The 15,654-nt window shown below is 39.9% G+C and overlaps 1 protein-coding gene across 1 annotated transcript in view; it reads right to left on the minus strand.

The window, feature by feature from the left end:
* pdlim4 (PDZ and LIM domain 4) overlaps positions 1 to 14,824 on the minus strand; it is a 41,325-nt gene extending 26,501 nt beyond the window's left edge. The window contains exons 1-2 of the mRNA XM_079647544.1: positions 14,478 to 14,824; positions 4,917 to 5,065 (exon numbers count right to left, since the gene is read on the minus strand). Of these exons, the coding sequence (XP_079503670.1) occupies positions 4,917 to 5,065; positions 14,478 to 14,570 (242 nt within the window). The 5' untranslated portion in view covers positions 14,571 to 14,824. The remainder of the gene's footprint in view (positions 1 to 4,916; positions 5,066 to 14,477) is intronic.
* Between the last annotated feature and the right edge of the window lie 830 nt (positions 14,825 to 15,654).

Genomic DNA, 15,654 nt, shown 5'->3' on the forward strand with positions numbered 1-15,654 from the left:
TTGAGTGGCACAAATGACTCCAATAACTGGTATGTTTTAACATGTTTCTGTGGCATTTGGGGTGAACTGGTCCTTTTAACTATAACCATCTGCATCTCAATCTGACCTGAAGCTAATACATTTTCCTTTCAACAGTGAGTTAAACTGAAACAAACACAGCAGGGTGTCCTTCCTTCACATGAACAAGACACGCAGCCAGAGTAACACACACAGCTCAGACAACATGACTCATTTCTCAGCACATTTCACTTGCCACCCCAGCATGATGCTTTCCGAACTGCCTGACCAGCGGTGGAAACACATCCAAACCGCCATCATCTGTCTCTCAGGCCTCTAAACCACATGGCCTTCTCCAATAGGCTCTGGTAAACGTAGGGAAACAGCAGGGAGCTGAAAGCAGGTTGGAAGAGAGTGAGATGAAGGGAGATATAAAAAAAGACATGATGCATTAGTGAAGGAATTAGGTTTGGAGAAATCATGGAAGAATGGTTGATGGAGAAATCAAAGGATGAGAATGAAAAGAACAACAAGGAGGAAATAGAGGAGAAAAGGTTTCGACCACAGCTGGTTCACATGCTCAAAGACTAAGTTTAGGTCAGAGTAAATAAAGGCCAAGCAAAGCAGACATGACACAGTCCATTGTGTGTCTGTCCGAGTCCTCTGACATTACAATGAACTTGGATAGTGTACGTGTCTGTGGTGGGGGTGGCGGACATTTTTCCTTCTCAGCGAGATGACACAGCTCTATTTAATAACTGAAGCCAAGAACTTAAAGAAACTAGCAAGGGTGTTTCACCTCACAGTGGAGCGTTGACAGGCCTGGATCAGTAGAAAGGCCTGAATGAAATGGAAAGCTGTGGTAAAGCAGCGGGGACCTCAGAGCACTTTCTTTCTGTTTGACTCTCCTTGTCTTTCTTTCTCTGTTTTTCCCCCAATTAACGTGTTTCCTTTATCTTCTAATCTTTCTCGTAACTTGGTTGCTGCATTTACAGACCAAGAATACAAGAGTCATTGTTTAATGTACCATACTTTCCATTTTCTGCATCAATTGTCTTCTATGGCGGTACATGGATAGATGAAAGTCTGACTATGATACGATAATTTGCTATGGCCTTCTTCGCCACAACAAAACTGAGCTCTGGTGGCAGATAGAGAGACCTTTTTATTATCATGGAAGGAACACCAACGCAAAATAAGTTAATTTATTTTGGAAGAATTGTCTTTGAGAACTAAAACTTTGTTTTGCATGTAATAACCACAACAGTCAACATTATAGTGGCGCAAGAAGGAAAGGACAGGTGACATCAAAGTCAGTAGAAATAATTGCCTGTAAATTACACAAAAGAAGAAAAATTCGGGAGAACTGACATTTATGACAGTATATGAGAATTTGAAAGGTGAAATGTTCCTCGAATGACCGCATTCATGGGGAAAAAACTACAGGGCTGAATTTTAATGAAGCTTCTTTTTTTCAAATGTAGCTTTCAAGAGCTTTCTTGGGCACCAACTTCAGATGTGGAGCACTTTTCAAAACGCCCGGTAATAGGAGTTATGAAAAAATAGGGGTTGTGAAGTAATAAATGCAAAGACATTACAAAGGAACATTCTTGTGTTATACAAGACCTCAAACTCAGATGTATCCAGTATACTGTAATTTTGGTTCTCAGCAGACGTGTAGACTCATATATTTGTCTATCGGCAGCAACACAAAATTATAGGTCTCCCGTTTCTCCCTCTACGACTCTGCGTATGTTTCGAGTACTTTATGAGCTACGCTTTTAATGGAGGACTGAGAAGTGGTGACCTCTAAAATATTATTTTCTAGTGATTTAACGTGAGTTATTTGAGTCACTCCCAACTTTCTTTTTCTCTTTTAGTTTACTCCATTATTTCCACAACTGAGGGGTGTTTCCAATAAAACCAATCTCCTTCAATAAATAACCTAAGTACTAAGTTCAAATGAATAGGAGATCCCCATTCTATGGATTTTAATGTTTAAATGGAGAACATACTGCCTTAATGAGGGAACATTTGAAAGGTTTTGAAAATGTGAAAACCTACCTTAGAGTTGCTTTGTATTGTGCCGTTTTTATTTCAATATTTGAATCGTGTTTTAGCGGTTAATAAGTAGAGGCCAAAACCATGACCTATTTCATCCTGTTGATGAAGGTTGAGGTTATTAGGGCGGCTTTTGTTTGTCTGCCTTGTCATAGTGACCGTTGCCGTTTATTATCCCAACTTCCTGTGCAGCTTTATTCCTGCCAAAAGCCACCTCACACTGGATGTTAAAGACACCCAATGTAACACTTTAATCCCCAGGCTATGGATTGAACAGAATTGGAATTAGATTGAACCTATAAACAGCCTGAAATGTATATTTGACTTGAAGTGTGTGTGAGAAAGTTTCTTTATCTTGTGTTTTCATAGTGTCCAGTTGGGATATTCTATTAATATTCACTTTATTTCAAAACTTGTGGTGACGCAAGTCCCCTATCTCAGGGAAAGAAATTCAACTATTGCTTCACTGTGTTGTCTGGGTAATTGAATTTCCAGCAATGTACCCAGCAGAAAAGGTTGGCAGTAAACCAGCAGTCGAGGCAGAGAAGAGGCCATGTGGATTTCTCACTTAGTCACTCTGCTTCACCGTTCCTCTATTTAGCTTGGACTTCTCTTTGTCTTGCTCTCTTTCCACCATTGTTGTTTTTCTCTTTTCTCATAATCCACACCTTCAAGCCATGCCTTTATTCAACTCCTATCTGTCTGCTAGCCTAAAACATCATATCCATTTTTTAAAGCCTTGTTTTTCTTCTCCTTGAACCCCTGTTGCCCTGCCCTTCACCAGCAGTTCATTTCAGCTCAGCACTCTGGAGCCAAAGGTGCATGCCTATCTCTCAGACACGCCTTACCCTGCTCCTGTCCAGCGGCAGGGCAGTTCAGACTGTAATTATTCAAGCAATAAACTGTGGAAAGGTCACATACCAGCAGATAACCTTGTTTTGCATCTGCTGTGTTGCTATCTCATCAGTTTCGATGGAAAATTAAGGGGGGTTGATGAACAACATGACTGTCTGGTGGTTTACTTGTGGTTATTTTATTTAATCACACTAAATTACATGCTGTAATGTCTCCAACAATTTTGACTTCTTAAAGGAAGATTGAAGCCGAAGTTAAGGTGCAAGGGGCTAAGTGAGGGAGTTCCTTTTTTTGTGGTCATGCAGCTGCAGAAGAGTTTCCCCAGTCTTTGCGCTGAATACTACTTTATGTATCCTTAAATAAATTAACCATCCCTATGTGGATAAACCACTTAACGCTCAGCTTGATATATGGATGGATGGCTTCTACTACAGTCTGTGGGGAAAGGGACGTCTGTTGCATGCTAGAGTGCATACTATAAAGCACAAACACAGTGGAAAGAAAGGAGAGAGAGAAAAGTGCTTCTCTGTCTGAATGTAGGTTCCTGCAGCATGTGTGAAGCTTTGCTTATCCGACAGGTCAGATTACTCCGGGATTTATTCTTATTTCCACCACATCTGCAAGTCAACATGGTGCTCCTAACCATTACAGGAAAGAGACTGTGTTGTCTGCTGCCCTAAAAGGAGAGAGCTGAGGCACCATTTGGCTAAACCACACAGTGTTCTTCATCTGAGAGGACGGGATTCAGAGGTTGCCAGATTCGCTCTGCACTTTCCAGTAAGCTGGCTACACTAACCATCTAATAGAAATGTGGGAAGCAACTGACATTTCAGTTTTTCCTTGGTTAACCCCCCTCCCCTCCCCCTGTCATTAACTGTTTAGATGGATGATTTCCTGTTGACAGAAACTTGTTGCTTCTGTCCTTCGCTTTAGGCCGAATCATCCATCCTTACATGGCCTAAGAAATATGTTGAGGAGTTAATTTTCCAGCCTCATGTCCTGGCAAAATGAGCAATATCGACCTGTGAAGTCCATTTCTAAAGGTCACTGTGTGACTCACTGTATGCACAAGCCTCATTTACTTTGACAGCGCTCTATAGGAGCAGAGAGTGATTCCTTTAAACCGACTCCACTGTACCAAGCTGAGCAATCGACCCGAAATAGAAACAATGTGTTCCTGGACCACAGGCAGTAAATCACCTTTGTCACAAAAACGTATTTCCCAAAAATTGCAGTTAATGAGCTTAAAAACTAAAACCAAAAGCAGCCACTGCTGACAAAAAAGGGACGACCGTTGACTCAGTGACTAATGTTGGAATAATTTACTGATTTCCAATTATTCTGAACATCACAATTCCCATCAGTCTTCATCTGTGGAAAACTGGCTTCATGTACATTTTGTCATATATTCTAAAGAAGCAAGCGCCTCTAAATTACACGTCTGCAAGCAATTACATTAGCCATACAGTAGACTATATGCTTGTCACATAGTAAACTAAATACATCATCATTATTGGTATGTGTGTGGCCTTCCGTATGATTATTACAACAATTTACTGTGGGAGCATTGTCAGTTCAGATTTTTACTCTACACATTATTTTTTCATGTTAAATATTATTTACCCACAATGCAATGCAGGCAGTTCAGACAATTGAATTGTGTAATGGAAACAGCGGCTATTTTAGCCCTGTGCTCAGAGGTGTTTCAAACGGCAAAAAAATGATTTATAAGTGCTTTAAAATAATTTTAAAAAGACCAAAATGTGTAAAATCTGTTGAACTCCCCTTAAAGGTCAACAAAAAAAAAGATGTTGATCATTATGATTCAAACTGAGGTATAAAAGTAGAAGCTTTTTGCGCCTATATGGATCCATGTCTACTGCCAGCAAAAGGGGGTTTGTGGTGCAACAGCAACATCATGATGATGAAATCTACACATTCTGTAGGTTGGTATAAGGGTTACATCAGATGACTAATGCTCTCTAAGGACAGTCTTGTGTTACCTGATATCGAGTGTGAGCTGCTGAGTGCAGGTTTTGATCCTGTTCTGAGCCTCCATGTGTGACATGAGCTCCGTGCTGTCGCCATTGATGGCCAAGATTGTGTCGCCTGGACACAGGTCGCCCTGGGCCGCCTTGCTGCCTGGTGTTACCTACAGGAATCATTCACCCACACACAAAGCAATCCAAGCACACCCAAGAAAAAGAAAAAGAAAGAGCCGTTATAAGTGGTGTCAAACTGTCAGGAAGAAAAAAAAACAAGAAAAGAGTATTAGCGTGGGAGTGTCAACACAGAGGCCAAATACAACAAAAAGCAGCTCTCTTTTGATTTATGTGATATTGCGTTGGGCAGCACTCTAGGTTTACATTTTCAAAAGCCAGCAGCGACACTCAGAAGTGTGAAGCCACTCAGAGTTTGAAGGCGGTGAAATGTCTGGAAAGAACTGGAACTTTTTTTACACGCCTGGTCTTTGAAATTCAGTAAAAAAACGTTCACTCAGCAATTGCATCAGCCTGAATCTCTGGTGGATATTTAAGTAAGCTAACAGAGTTTGCATTAAGGAACTTTGAACCTGTCTCCATGTAATGTTAGATTCATTTACAAACATTTGCTCAATAAGTTCTTTAAGCTTTCTCAGATTTCTCACTTGGCCTGTATTGATGCATAAGTCCACATCGCTTTAATTTGGAAGATTATCTTTGAGCCCCTGGACAGTAAGCAGGTTTCTTTCTGTGATTTCTTATTCCAGAAATCCACTCAAAAGTCTGTGGACATTTAAAGCCATCAAGTAAGGCAAAGGCGGGAGTAGGAACTGGTAATACGGGAACACACACATACCCGCACACTAAGCAACATCTGATAACAATTTTCCATTATTACACACACAAATGTCATGGCTATTTCCAGGCCTGCCTCTGATAGTTGGTTGTTGGCTGACACAAATAACTTGAAAAGACCCATTAAATCTTCCATTGTCACACCAAGATATCCACAGTGAAACAGTCCCTATCATATGGCAGCAGAAGAAGGATGCTCCGACAGCAAAAACACTAAAATGTTTTAAAATGCCAACATTTGTCATCACGTCATCGTTCTTCTCTGTACACTCAATCTGCTTTGAAGCTATGACGTGGATTTGTTTTCCATATACCATTTCCATATTATTTCTTCACAATTTAAAGTGAGGAGATTTTCGGCAGCTGGATGCAATTGTTGTAGTCACATTGTTTTTAGGAGGAATTTTAAGCAATAGTCTATGACATTTTACTACCGCCTAACTAAGAGTTTGATTGGCCTCTCTGTTGCAAATTGAAAAAGCACAATAGTTACTCAGTATTCATTTCCTGTTTACAATGCCTTGAGTAAGATTTATAAATCTAGCAGCGGCAACAGCTGTCGGCAGCTGGCAAGAGTACCTGGCTGAAATTGCAAAGGCAAGAGAAGCGCCTACAAGAACAGCAACAACTATTTTCCTTATCGAATGAATCGAATAAAGTTCTGATTATTTACTTGATTAATTATATTGTTTATATAAATGGTAAAAAAAAAATGGATATTTTAAGATTGCTTTTTTCCAACAATTAATAAAAACTCATTTGAATTGTATAATACAGAAAAAACCCAGAAAATAATAAAAAGGAAAGGCTGGCACATACATTTCTGCTTTAAAGACTTGATTATTGTAGTTGTAGATTAATATTTTGTTCGACACATGAATTGTTTAATTGAGAAACAGATACAACAAAAAAAAGAAATCTCAAAAATCCTAACAACGTAGGATGGATTCCAGCACTTTGTAACATGCCAAAGAGCTAAAAGGCTAAAATGACTACCTGTACCCATAACCACACAGGGAACAGAGCATTTAGGAAGATTTTCAAGTTAATGAACACCTAACATGTCAAGTGTCAGTGATTCATCTTTGTCTTGTCATCTAAGTTTCTACGTGGATACCTTTCTTTGACCCCACAACATCTTGTTATTACATTGACAGCTGTGCATTGAGATGTTTTTGTATGTATTTGTCTTACAGACATAAGTAATCTTAGATAAATTAGGATATGATTGACTGGAATGATAAACAGCACCCAGAAAGAGAGAAAACTATCAGTTTGTGCAAGACAAGCAGCTTTGCTAACTTGGGAAGAGTATTTTAAGAGCAAAGGCACACAAGTTCACGCTCCATCAAGCACTAATAGCTGAGTCGTGTGGTTCAGATGTGGAATTCCTAATTTACAGCCTCTGACCGCCCAAATGTCCCTGACTCAGTTCCGGTAAACTCAGAGGTCAGGGGCCTTGTGGGAAATGTGTAATGTGTACTTGAATTACGGAGAAAGTAAAGTAACTTTATTGATGCGATGCAATGTTGGAAATCGAACATAAACCACAATATTGAGCAGGAATTATTGTAAGGAAAATTACAGATGGAGTCTTTTAAAAAGACAAAAGCATAAATGTAACGGATTCAGTTCCATTGTTGACATTCACTAACTAGAGGTTATAGTTTACCCCAAACTAATCTGCACAACCTCCCTGGTGAGAACGCATTTATGATGTGGTGTGTATGTGTATGTGTGTATGTGTGTGTGTGTGTCTTGGGTTTGTGCATGGGCTGTGTCATAGTGGACCGAAGTTCATGCACCCCCAAAAGACACACAAGCAAGAGTGAGTTATGCCACCTCAGGGTCAGACCATGAGTAGTGCATGAATCACACACACACACACACACACACTAACACACACACATTCAATGGTATGCAAAGTGCTACAATGGCAAGACTGAGGTCGTCACTAGAGGACAAAGCATTCCTGCCTGCAAGGAAATGTAAGTAGGCAGAGTTACGTGCTCCACATAATTATAATCTGCTATATATACACTGCAGATGTAAAGTGATGTAATGGTTTAACTCAGAGATCTACAGTATGTTTTACTCTATGGCATGGGCAAGTGGCTTTAAATACCACACAAACATTTTTATTTTAGTCTTCATACTCACATGAAACCATTGGTAACAACACCTGAGTGATTCACTTCTACTCTCTTCATGTTGTTGGATATAATGACAGTACAAGTAAAAAATATCAGATGAAGTCTGTCTTAAAAAAAGGACTTATCCATGGGATAATAAAGTGTTATCTTGGCAGAGGCAGAAGATGGAACTGAAACGTTGGTGAATAATTGTGAAGTGGTTTCTAAACCACTATGGGTGTGGAAGGGGAACAAAAAAACCAATAAATTCAACAAAATTAACAAACTTTGCTGGAAATAGCAACTTCATATGAGATCGTTTGAAATGAAATCAATTCCATTTTCACCTGCTAGACCACTTTTCTTACAGCAGATATTTGTGGAATTTGATCATAACAACAAAAAGGGATGTTCTTTGTTTCTCTGACACTATAAAAGTTGCAATGGTGAAAAATGGTGCTCATTTGTGATGAGGTCACATAAGATCAAGACCAAGAAGGATTTAATGGTGATTGTGTGGAAAGCAACTTTACTGGTTGTTGGGCAATCCAAACAGACACACAGTTTCCATAAGGGGGCTGCTCCACATGCAGTGACAAAGTTAATTGCTAACAGATAGCGCGGTTAGCAAATGACAGCCTCATGTCACAAAGATTCATCCTGTGGCACGCTGAGGCCTGAGTGTGTGCTACAGTGTGGTTTCACTGTGGGCGCTCATGTTTTTCTGTTTGTTTGAGCATGAACGAGAGACCGCAAAGAAAATAATAAAGATGTGTGAAGGTTATAGTGTATAGCACTATACGTGATGAATTAACAAATATGCCGTAGAGTATTCTCTTGTATCATCATCCTGGCTCGATGACAAATCTAACTTTGGAGGTTCTTGACTTTAATAGTTACACAGATTGACCCAGGATGGCAAAACTCCCAGCTTCTGGTCTGCATACACATATTAAAATGACCACAGTCACTTTAAAATTAGATAATTATAAACTCTTGTAATTCTAGAAAAAGTCATAGAGCTGTGAAAAAAAAACATTACTTCCAATCTTTTCCTCATGCATGTGAATCCCACAGAGAAGCTAATGCTGGGCGGGAGCACTGAGTCTCAGTAACACAGAGAATAATTGCTGGCAATGTGTCAAGAGCCTTTGTTTGCTTGTTGAACCTGCGATAACCATAACCATGGATATGACCTTGATGACGCTGTGGAAAGCCATTACACAGCCCAGGGTGTGAGGTTCTGACTGGTGTATGATTACCACACTGAAACAAAGAAGCAGAACCTGCCAAGACCAATAAGCAACAAGCAGCTGAAAATTAACTATGTGGGGTTAAATGAGAATGGGAGATTCACTGGAAATTAATCAGTCTGTAATCCATTTGTGAATATCCAGAAAGAGCATGATATTACTCATCAAAAAGTGTGATGTCATCCCTTTAATTCTAACTGTTTCTTGCATGTGGGATCTGCTTTCCTGGAGGAGTTTCCTGTAAGTCTTTCTCATCATGTCATGCTTCAATATGTTTGGCATGATTATAAGAGCCTTCCAAGAACCATGTTTTAGATCCTCGGCAGTCTATGCTACGCTGGCATGAAAGCTCACAAGAAAAAGCACATTAATCAAAACTGACTTCCTCTGCGAAAGAAGAAATTGTCAAACTGCAGGGTGCTTAACTTAACGTAATAAATAGACAAAGAATAAGAACTTGCTGTTTTTCATAATGGTCAAGTGTATCTGGAAAACTGTTATTACGATACTTATAAAACCACAGTTGAGTAGTGCAATATCCAAACCGCAGGAAGAACAATATGTGTAAAAAGGCCAAAAATGTGTAAATATATCATTTTTGAGGGAAGTATTGTGGAGCTACAGCGATATATAGTCCTACAAATCGTGTTCAACAGGCTTAACAAAAAACAGTCATAACAAAACAATCGCAATTTGTAATTTCTTCCAAATCCTTCAGCCCATAGTTTTCACGGCACATACTCACACACTTCCATTTTTACATCAATCACAGAGACTCAGTTACATACATCAGATAACAAGATGGGCAGGAAAAGCTCAGCAACAACCCAAGGTTTTTTGCATTGTTCTCGGGCCCATACTGCTTCAGGAACCCCAAAGCTTCACTGACAACAGGACATTCTTGGAGAGTGCCATGTTATCTTTTGCTCATTTGGTTGAGGGGAAGCAGCTCGTAGAATCTGTAATTTTAGCCTTAGAGTAAAGAGCTGCCGGAGAAAAGCCTAAAGCATACTATTATGTCCAGCAGCGTCACAGAAACAACCCATGTGGCTTCGGGTCACATGTCTTGTCTCTGGTATTCGGAGAAGTTAGACAGGGAGATTAAAAGGGTACAAGGGGCACTGAGTTCATTGACTATACTACTGCTGATGCAACCTAAAATATGTGTTCCTACTTTATGATTCCAATGCCCGTAGCAAATATGGATTACAAGACTTACTTCAAACTCTGACACATTCCAGAAGTCCTATATGCAGCAGAATAGTATGAGACATGACAAGGATTTCACCGATACTACATTACTCTGACTCTCTATCTCTCCTTTGTATTTGATTTTTAAAAGATAGGTTCGCAAATTCACTAAGCTTGTGGTAAAGGGACACTTCTGTGAGGACATTTTACATTGAAATGACCTAAGACGGGGTATCTTCACAGCCAGTATGAACAGGAGGAATAACTACATAAACTAATATAACCCCTTGGATGTTTATATGGGCATAGGAATTGTTTTAAGATAAATCCCCGTTCATCCTACACTGATAAGGTATCTGCCTGTCTGAGGTTAGACTTTGATCCGTTAATATGGACAAAGAAAAAGCCGTAAATAGCAGTAAGATAAAATAAGCTACAACAGGTGTAATAAAAAAGATACTCTATGAAAAATAAAAAAATAAATAACTACTTTTTCAAGATAAAATGCCAAACGGTTTCTCATTGTGGGGATTTGCTTCTTTTCATTATATTGAATGATATTAAAGTAGTTGATTTGGGACAGCATCAATTTATAGATGTATGGTTTTCTCTGCTTTATATCATTATTTACTTGGGTTTTGGACAAGATATTGGACAAAACAAGCGCTCTGAAGATGTCTTATTGGGGTTTGGGATGGACACATTTCACTTTTCTTTAACATTTAATGATTATTGAAAGTCACAAAAATGGCAGGAATGTTGCCTGCGGAAACAACCTTCTAAATGCACTAACAGTCTAAAAGGGACAGACCATTTCCCATCATGCATGGACATACCAGCCAGACCACACAGAGGGAAGAACAGCAAAAAGGTGTGAGAAGGGAAGCTGGACAGTGATTCTGTGCACGGCTCGGGTCCTTATTTACCTAACACTCAGTTGTGAATTCCCATGTCCATAAAATGACTGTTTGACAATCGTCAGGATGGACAAGTGTCCTGCGTCACCTTCTGCCTAGACGTCGGTTTGACACGTCCTTACAAATCCAACGGATCTTCTCTAAATGCTTCAGCCGCTACATCATTGGTTTTATTATGTTTGTGTTTCTCTGCCATTTGTTCTGTCTCATGCACATAACACCTTTTACCACACACACACACACACACACACACACACACACACACACACACACACACACACACACACACACACACACACACACACACACACACACACACACACACACACACACACACACACACACACACACACACACACACACACACACACACACACACACACACACACACACACACACACACACACACACACACACACACACACACACACACACACACACACACACAGTATCAGCACAAATATTTCAAGAGTCAAGTAGACACGCCATTAACTGGCTAAAGTCTTAACGGGCTGGCAGGGGACTAATGGGCTTATCCTGGAACATTATCAACTTAAGGGGAAAAGCAGCAGCTGCCATCACAACTTGTTTACTGGAATTAACAACTCTCACTGTCTCCAAGTGCAGGTGTTTCTTCGCTTTAATATAAGGACATGTAAGAATAGGGGAGGAGATCTGTCAATGGTGCAAAGTAGAGGAATGATGTAAGGATAGCGCGTAAAATAAGAGAAGGTCTTGTGTTTCGTTGCAGTCTTAAACCTTACCTTCTCTAGTCAAAAACAGCCAGCAGGCACTCTTACAACCTTCACAGAGTTTTGCAGGTTTATATGATATTTAAGCCTCCCTGAACAGGCATTTTGGATACTTTAGCACATAAACTATCCTTCTCTGAAACACACACTCTCTCCCTCCATGTTTCTCTTTCTGTGTCACCATTCAACACATTGTAATTGCCGTCTTGGGCACGCACTGTACAGCAAGAATGTAGCAAGCCTGTGATGAATAGCAAGTTTAGGAGATACTCCAGTACATCAGCAGCAATGAATCACACCGGGACTCAAACTTAGAATACAACCAGCTCCCATGGTGAGGCAAGAGGATTCTTTCCCACCATTTTTAATAACTTCCCCATGAATATAATTGTGATTTATTGACTTCTGTAAACCAGCATATTAGACCCCAGGATCAAACAATTATCAAGTTCGGCCAATAAAATACATTTTGTGTTGTCATCTGGTGTTTCTGCAGCATGTGACATCATTTGGACACTGAACTGCTCTGGATGGCAGGTAGAGAGAACAGTCTTTGGGAGGTAATTCTGGGTCATACTGCCAAATCACTGTGTGAATTTATGCTGCTGATATTACATATTTTGATGAATGTTTGCATGTCACCAGCTGCTTCCTTCTCTAAATGTCACGCCAAGATTTAGGGATTAGTCAAAACTCCCCTATTTCGTTTTACAAGCATCTATTCCATGTCAGCATTGGTTTTATTGCCATTCTCGCCATGCAACTGTCTGTAAAGTGTAACCTGTAATTATTCTCGCTGATGCCATTATTGCAAAGTTATACAATGTTCACAATGCAAGGACTTCCCTTTGCATGTCATGGTTTCAACATTGGCAGTCATACAAGTATGCAAAGAAATAGCAACATTTTTGAACAATTGTTCAATCACTCAAATTGAAACCACAACTTGCATGCTGACCAAATGATTAAAGCAGTTAGGATGGTATGCATCACAAAACCGGAGATGCCTTGAAGCTGGCAACATTTTGACTTCAAATTCAGCATGAAACACAAGAGAGCTGCAATAGCCTGCAGTGTAGATTTTTCCAAATTACTCTGGGCTTCAGCATGGTCTCAGATGGAAACTCTACTCCGTGCACAAGGTCACAAACTCAAACATGAAGATCAAGTATGAAGTGAGTGATCTGTCCATAGACATTTCTAAAGTTGCAAGAATGCAACTTTCTGGCATTTTGAAGAAGCAAAGGCGCCAAATAAGCAAGCAAGTGACACACTGCCAGACACTGAGTCAAATTATGCCTCACCATTGCCTCACAAACTCCTTTGAAGGGATAGGTTCTGAAGAAAAGAGCACTTTAGGTGACCTTCAGGGTTTGTCTGTTTCTCTCAAAGTCGTTAATCGGCAGCCGTAAATCGAGAAATTACATGTCTAGTTTGAAGTGCTAGGGCCCTGTAGTTAAAGGGTCTGTTTAGGGCTGGTGGTACAGCTGAACACAACACCTGGAATCCCTCAGCAGCACCAATGAGCTCTGATGAAAAACAAATGTCAGCAGCCCCCCCTTTCTTCTTCTGCAAGCCCTGCAGCAGGTCCAGGCTGTGTTTACCCTGGCCGGGGTGAACTATTGGATACTGCCAGCATATTCGCTTCTGACCCATATTCTGAGGGTCATGAAAGTTCAAGAAAACCACTACCCCTACCTTTACTACTAGGTGGCACTTTAACAGGTAATATCATCAAAATAACACAATAATCATGATCCGAAAGGCCAACACTCTTGAATCCTTAAAAAAAAATCTCTCAAGGACGACTGTTTATATATATATATTTTTTTTTTACTGTTTCTGTTTTTATGTAAAGCGTCTTTGAGCACGAGGAAAAACGCTGTCAAAATCCAATGTAGCCCATAATTATAATTATTATTATTATTATTATTATTATTATTATTATTATTATTATTATTATTATAATGCCATTTCCTGCATCTGTTCAAACATTTCAATAATCCTTTTTTGAAGGAGGGGACACTTTGGAAAAAAAATAATAAATACCAATATTAAAACTGTATTTTATTTACTTCATATTGACAAATTATTTGGCAATACTACCATATTGCTTTTTTTCCACCCTCGCTTTGGATAGTGAAAGATGTTACTCTATGGTCGGCAAATTGCAATGACTCACTAAATTGTACTGGCAACTTCAGCTGCCAGGAGTTAGACGGCACTGTCTGTCAGCTCCTGTTCATACTGCCCCATGCACACTGCTATACTAGACCTTGGCGAAAATGTATTGAATAATAATTTATTGGCAAAGTATTCCAGCTTCACAGAGTCACTTAAACGTTCCCTTCATTTCTTTTTTTACTATTTATTGTCGGTTAAATGATTATAATCAGGATGGTCACCATGGTGTTGTCTAGCCAATCTCCACTTTGCACACGGCTCAATGAATGGACACACAGCGAAGCAACAGACTACCTACCCTGGAGATGGTTAACGGTGTGCTGAAATCACGTCCACCCACCAGGCGAAAACCCCAGGGAGAGGGTCCCTTTAGTGTCACGGTCTGGCTCATGTTTGGCTATAAAGATGTGGATGACAAGCAGATAGAACGAGGGGATATCCGCGGGTGCCTCGGTTTTAGCCTACGGGAAACAAAAAGGTGAAGTAGAGAGTCCTCTGCCCAGCTGCTAGGCAACGCTGTCCCGTCTGAGAAAACTTTCCTCCACTCCTCTCGATTCAAGTTTAAATAACGAAGCCGCCTGTGACGTGTGATTACGGCTCCACATGCCCGCCTTCAGCCGGTCTGCAGAGTGGGAGGGGACGGAGCATGGAGCCCGGAGTGGTGGGTGGACCGAGCCTGCAGTGTGCTGCGATATACTGTCTATCGCAGCGACATTTCAACTGTGAGTCACAAAAAGCAGCTTGTTGTTCAACGGTGCAAGTATAAATGGGGCTAACTATACATATTCCACAAGTTGCTCAGTAGGGTGGTGTATGCATCGCTGTTTCCATGATTTTCCTACATGTCACTTTCTTTCAGTTCCTACTCTTCTGGCTCTTGACACAAAGGTAAGTTGTAGCCTATTCATCACTGACTAGTATTACTGATTCTCTTAGCTTTTGTACTATGCAAGTGAAACATTTTAAAAATATATATAAATAAATAGTCGTATTCCACTCATGGCAATTATTATAACAAAACATGTACACTTTAAGCAGTTTTTTTGTACCCCATGATGGAAAGGAGCAGGGAGAAGTCTTATTTTAACTCCCTGTCACACAAAATAGATGGTCTGACAATCACAGCTGCTTACAAGTTACAACCAAAAACCCAATCAAAAGTCAACACAAAAATGTACCATCAGCAAAACAGGTTACCTGACATCGTCATACTGTCTAATTATTCTTACTTCATACATTTTTCTAAATACATAGCCTACAAGAAAATAAAAACGTTAACTTATAAACGAAAAACAAGGTGACGTGAATACAGAAAACAAGGTGCAATACAGACTGCCCCATGTGGCAGTATCCCTCTTATGTCTAGTTGTAGCTTTTTTTTTTATGTGGCCTTTTTTCAACACCAAAACTCTGATTTGGTTCATTACAAAATGTACTTTTTCCAGCAAATGTGACCAAATAAAATTTCTAACAGT

The sequence above is a fragment of the Notothenia rossii genome (assembly GCF_949606895.1).
Source record: "Notothenia rossii genome assembly, chromosome: 9".
Classification (NCBI taxonomy): Eukaryota; Metazoa; Chordata; class Actinopteri; order Perciformes; family Nototheniidae; genus Notothenia; species Notothenia rossii.